The 6,000-nt window shown below is 40.5% G+C and overlaps 1 protein-coding gene across 2 annotated transcripts in view; it reads right to left on the reverse strand.

The window, feature by feature from the left end:
• The window catches only part of nr2e1 (nuclear receptor subfamily 2, group E, member 1), a 33,981-nt gene extending 31,041 nt beyond the window's left edge, over window positions 1-2,940 (reverse strand). Inside the window, exons 1-2 of one of the 2 annotated variants that reach the window (XM_059981304.1) lie at window positions 2,909-2,940; window positions 1,146-1,161 (exon numbers count right to left, since the gene is read on the reverse strand). In XM_059981304.1, coding sequence (XP_059837287.1) covers window positions 1,146-1,161; window positions 2,909-2,940 — 48 coding nt within the window. The remainder of the gene's footprint in view (window positions 1-1,145; window positions 1,162-2,908) is intronic. The other variant, XM_059981303.1, reaches the window with a different exon arrangement.
• Window positions 2,941-6,000: the final 3,060 nt, after the last annotated feature.

A 6,000-nucleotide genomic window follows, 5' to 3' on the forward strand; every position in this document is an offset into this window, starting at 1 on the left:
CAATCGTATGGCTTCAATTTCATTTAACATCACAAAGCTCAGACCGCGCATAGCCTTCTTCATGTGGAAAAGAAAAGATCTGATTAACATAAAGTATTGAGTTTATTAGTCGTTACTTCACCAAAGTTACTTTCGATGGGGAAAGGTGAACTTAAATGTGAAAAGAGGTTTATTTTGCTCCTCATGCAAGTAATCATGGACATATATATTGGATTTTCTTTAAAAATTGAAAAACGAGATATTATTCACTATCTCTTGTTTCTTGCATACAGAGATACCGCTGCCGAAACTAAACAATTTAAAAACTTCTTAATAAACGAGTTCTGCCATGGAAAAGTTCGATGTAAAACTTAAAAGCCACTCAAAATATTTATCAGACCTTTTCATTCAATAATATCACGGTAAGAATAAACAATGGAGTTTTCAATTCTATAGATGTTATCCCTTTTATTTTTCTATATTTTTTCTAATTATAATACCACTCGCGCGCGCTTTCGGAATACGTTTCAAATAAAGTTCAGCCAAGGAGAACGAATTCTCAATAATAACAAAAAAGAAATCGACTGACTAAGGTAGCAACATTATTAGCAGAGCAAATAATTAAACAGGTGATCGACTGCTTTAGTCTTGACGTTTGTAAAATAAAAAGCAGCAAGATATTATTCACTAGGAAACATGCCTTTAACTTCTGTCAGTAGGGGGTCATTTGACACTTATTGTGTATAATAATTACTTAAAAGTATATGGCATATTATATTACTGTAATTACCATCAATGCTATAAGCCGTTGAAAGAAGTTATCTTTGATTCGAGGAAAGTGATTGTTGGGAGACGAGTTGGTTTCTATTGCCACCCATATAGCATTCTTGTTTGTGCTCAGCATAAACTAATAGGCAGAGTTAGTGAAAGCTCCAGTCCCAGCACAGTTCATCTAACAGCGTGGGGGGTGGGGGGTGGGGGGGGGGGTTATCAAACTGCGTTCTAACAAATCATAGTGAAATTACAAAAAATCTCAAGAAACGTTACATTTGCTCACAGAAAGTAAGAAATTCAACACATGGAACCAATGTAATTTGCACGCATTGATGGGACTCCATAGGTGCGATACCTTTCCCCATCTTGGCAAGAGTGGGAGAAATTGCTGCATTAACCATTTCTAAAGTTAGCGTGTTCAATTCATCACCTCGGTAATCTAACTTACACTTTTGGCAATAAAACCAAAACAAAATAATTAAGCATATCTTGTCGGGGGTGTGAGGTTTGTACATTTTAATATGTATCAGCATTCTTGTTTGTAATTTAATCTCCAATGATGGTATAATACACAAAACTTGCAATGCTGAGGACAGTAGTTTCGTTAATTCGGAATGTTTCACTCGGTTCGGTTACAAGGACATTTGTTTATCTGTCTAACTCAGCCTGCCTTCTGCTCGCGTATATTTAATGTTTTCTTCATTTCTTTTTAAATCTAGGTTTTTCTTCCGTTGTGATACTAAACATACTGGTAATAATTCTGTTTTCAGGTTCAGCATTTATATAGAGAGCATTCCCCATTAGCCAGCCAATGAATCGAGTAAATGCGATCATTTCCATTTCAATATCCTTGGGGATATATATTTTCATGTTACAGTTATAATACCATAGATTTGCATCTTTTAGCATTTGCTCTGTACTGTAAAACTTTAACTCTTTGGGCCTGTCTACATCATGTAAAGAGGATGAAATGCTTTTATCGATGCGCTTCATTGTGAATTCCTCAGTAATACCTTGAATAATTTTAGTGCCACTTATGTGATATTCTGAGTGGTTCTCGCCAAATAGAGTGAATCTTAATAAAGATGTTCTGTTCGAGGCCATTTACCCGCGTTTCTTGCTGGCCAGGGTTTCGGACTACATTTTACCTAAAACCCAGTCTGTTTAGCAAGCAAATCCTGAGGTCGTTGCTCACTCGCTTCAATACGTTTACTGTAATGCCTGGATTTGGCAAACAAAAAAATGCATTAAATAAAATGAATCCCTATTCTATAGAGGATCTCCTGATTTCGTTTGGGAATGAGAATTCGATGGCTATTACCAAGACTAGCGATTGTGCGTCACGCTAAAATAAAGTGAGCATAGTGTTATTATTAATAAACCGACACTCTAGCTCTGGTTCTGTAAAATTAAATCCCGGTGTCAGTGTGCTGATTGGACTTGAATTATAGATAGACGTTAATCTATGTAAATCACCTGATGTGGTGAAAATACTCTAGGTAAGGTTAGAAAGGTAAGCATTGGTCGTGCATTTGGGATGTAGAGAAAGACAGGAACTGATTGCTGTTGGAACCTCATATTAACACCCCCCCCCCCCATTAGATGTGTTGCTAAAGAAAGGAATTGGCAGCTTCTATACATTTTCCCTCTCCTTTTAAATGCTATGGGAGCTAGGAAGGAAAAGCAAAACTCCTTCGCCACACTGCTCACACCCAGAGACCACAGCGACTAGAATCAAGGTTCCATTTGTTAATCCCCAGCCTGAGTAACAGGTCCTCGAGCAGCATCAGCGTAAACAGACGCTCGGAACGGGATCTCTAAAATACAGTAAGCGAGGCTAACGTTAAAGACCGTAAACCGAGACCTGCGAACTTGCTCAGTACCAAATAAAAAGCTTTCACTCGAGCACTTCGTCTCTCCGTGCTCCGCCCGTTAAAACTGCCTCGGCTAAAGCAGCTCGAGGAGTAGTTCAAGGCCCAGGAGCAAAATATTCTCAACCTGCACAAATTGTACTTGTTACTGACGCACCCACTCAGCAGAGAGCTTCACAAATCTCCCATTCACACGTCTTCCCTATACTCCTTAATTTAATATTATTGGAATACTTGCTCCACCAGAATCTCATATCACAAAAAAAATCCATATTTATACGCATCACCCACTTGTTGATCCGGCGGGCTTGCTCATTCTTGCGATCTTGGACTGAAATTGGTTCGTATGGATATATATGGCAGTGTGTGAATATTTTTAACATATAGAGATGTATCGCGTGGCTTGAGTTGGTTCAACAGTATGTTTGGATTTATTCCGATAACTCTCCTTTCGTTGACCGCTGGCGACCCAACAAGCGGGGCGGTAACTTCTAACAATATCAGCCACCTTCCTCCGGCCAAGTCTTCAGCCAGTGCCGTCCATAAGTGCCCCGTTCTCACCCCGTCTCCTGCAAAGTGGGAAGAGTTCTATTGTTGAATTCAGCAGGTCCATCCGTTATACATCAAGCCCTTGGAAGTTCCGAACCTTCGAGCTGTCAGCGGTTAAAAGAGAGAGAGAGAAAAAGAGTCCTGACTTTCGATTCGGTCCGGATAAAAAGGAACAAGTTGCAAGCAGCTTCCGGTAACGTGAACCAAACTATGATTTGTTTTGAGCATTCGGGCGATATCTAGTGAATACGTCTCCCCGGACCCAGGTTCGAACATCAATACTTTCACACAAGCACGGGATTTGATAGATCAACGCGGGCACAAACTTCCTTCCCCAGTCTCCATAGTGTGGCTCGCCGCTTTATCTTTCATCACCCTCGACCAGCCACCTCCTCCCAACTATTAAGCCATTACGTCAGCAGCTTTTAAGATGCCATTGGCATTCGGAGCGGTGCTGAGACTTTAAAGTTACAAAAGATTTCTTTAAAATATATAGTTTGAAAAAATAATCGCGGGCTGTGCGAGAAGGGAGCGAGATGACGAAACCGTCACTCTTGTCATCTGATCCATGAAATAAAACAAATATCGTCAGGACAGTGTTTATCTTCGGAATCGAGCAAGTTGAAAACTGGCGAGGAAACTGGAGCAGTCACGTGCATTGCTTCTCACACCATCCTCAGCAGCAAATGTCAGAATTATTCACTTTCAATAAAATCTCATTCTAAGCTGCAGTTCTTGGCCATAGACGCGCTCCGGTGAGTAAAGATGTACGCAGATATGTAAAATTATGTCTGTTATGTTGTTCCCCTGGTCAACCTCGCCAGGAATTCCGCTTCAGGATGAAACTTGCAGCTTTTTGTTTAGCGAAGTTCTGGTTCACAAATCTAGCAACTGGTCTAAGCAGCACCGAGGCATGGTTTTCTGAATACGTTGATGAACGCGGTGTAATGCAGGAAACCAAGTCCGGGATAGTCTCGTTTATTGTAGTTGTTTTCAATATGCCACTAATGTCTACATGGTATCTTTTCCATAGCGTAACAACGAATATAGCAAGATATAATTATTATAAATCGCCTACTGACAATGCAGCCTGTGAATCCAGTGCCGGTTTCAATGAACACAGAAACAAGACCCCCACTGCCCGAATTTGTTCAGTTCTTCGTGTCGAGGTTACGCTCTGTCCGAGTGGCGAGAACATGTGCAACAAGAGGTTACTAACCTCTCCCGGATGAAGATTCGACTTCTGAGCTGTTACTCGATCACAGGTCGGGAGCATTGATCTTGGCAATGCTTTGGGCCGGGCCGCAGCAAAACGCTCCTCAAAAGTTTCAGCGCATCGAGACTGCTCCAGTCGCTAACTACATCACGGGCGAGGATCCGCCGCTGCTGAAGCAGACCGCGCCGCAAAACGGATCACGGCGGGATGGTAAGCTCGGCTTTGGCCCGACTCTGTTGACGACCTCAACGGGATCTTTTCTAGGTGATAACATTATCGATTTTACTCTAATAGTGACACAAATTCCTTGCGGTAAAGCGGTGACAGTCAGTCCCCGCGGTCCGTTGCCAGCATCATTGTCACGTGACCCACGAAAATCCTAGTTTATAAAGATAGGTTACGGTCATTTTGGACATTTGAATACTAACTCATGAGGTTATGAGTTCTTTATGTTGTTGTGGCATCTAGAGCACCAAATTATATTGTCATCTCAATTGCCCAATGCATGTTGTAAAAATGTAACTGTAGAGGATATTGGGATGGGTTAAACAACGTATATACAGAAACTTTAAATACAAACAGAAAATGATCAAGTCCATCGTTTTATTTACTTTCACGAAGTAAACCTTTCAAAACTGGATTCACTTTAAAACAGCGTCTCTAGAGCACGTTTAAATGGTTTCACTGCGTTTGCATTATTTACTGCAAACTTCGGTGCCTTTCTATTTTAATATTTCATTGATTCCCAAGATACTCGGCATGAAAGCATCGATTATGGCCGCAAAATAACAAAGAGTACACAGCTAACCAGTTCAGTGATAAACTTTAACAGGTATGGAAAAAGATCATAAACTTAACATTTATCGATTACGTCAAAGCTCTTGGGGCGATTACATGAAGCAAAGTGTAAATCTCAATGGTCAATAAAAACTAATGTTTTTTTTAATTTTAAGTTTGAAACGCGGGACGGAATCTACAGAATGCGTCGAATCTTTAAACGAACGAACAACGGAAGTTGTAAACTTCTGCGCCTCTCTGACAATCGCAACGCGAGGTCAAAGTAACACCCGAATTTGACTGTGCCAATGATATAATCTAATCTGAGCCTCACTCTGGGAATAACATATGCAAAAATATTGGCGTTGGGCTAACCGACCAATAGCATGCTGATTTAGATAACAGAAAAGGGCAAGTTGTTTCAATTTAGCATGCTGTAAAAGTTATTGCAGAACATCCATCGGCGTACAGTAAACTGGCCATATTCTATTCTACAGCGACACACATAATCTTAACCTCGCTATCTTTATATCCTTGGTGAACTATGAAGTTTCGTTATACCCTATTGGTAAAAGAGACCATCTTCTTAGGCAGCCCCTCTGGGCCGAGGCAGACTTAAAATAAGCGGGCATATCTGCTGACAAATCACGTTATGTAAAGTTGTTGTTAAATATGTAATGCTCTCATCGTCTTGATTTCAACTGCAACATTTCCTATTTTAGCGATTAATCTCAGTGACATCCGCAACAAGAATTCTGTCGCCCCTAACACCAGATTTCATGTTCATCCTTTTCAGGTTAAAAAAAACACGAGAAAAAAAATGTCTTTAAGCAA

This window comes from Hypanus sabinus, chromosome 10 (genome assembly GCF_030144855.1).
Source record: "Hypanus sabinus isolate sHypSab1 chromosome 10, sHypSab1.hap1, whole genome shotgun sequence".
Lineage (NCBI taxonomy): Eukaryota > Metazoa > Chordata > Chondrichthyes > Myliobatiformes > Dasyatidae > Hypanus > Hypanus sabinus.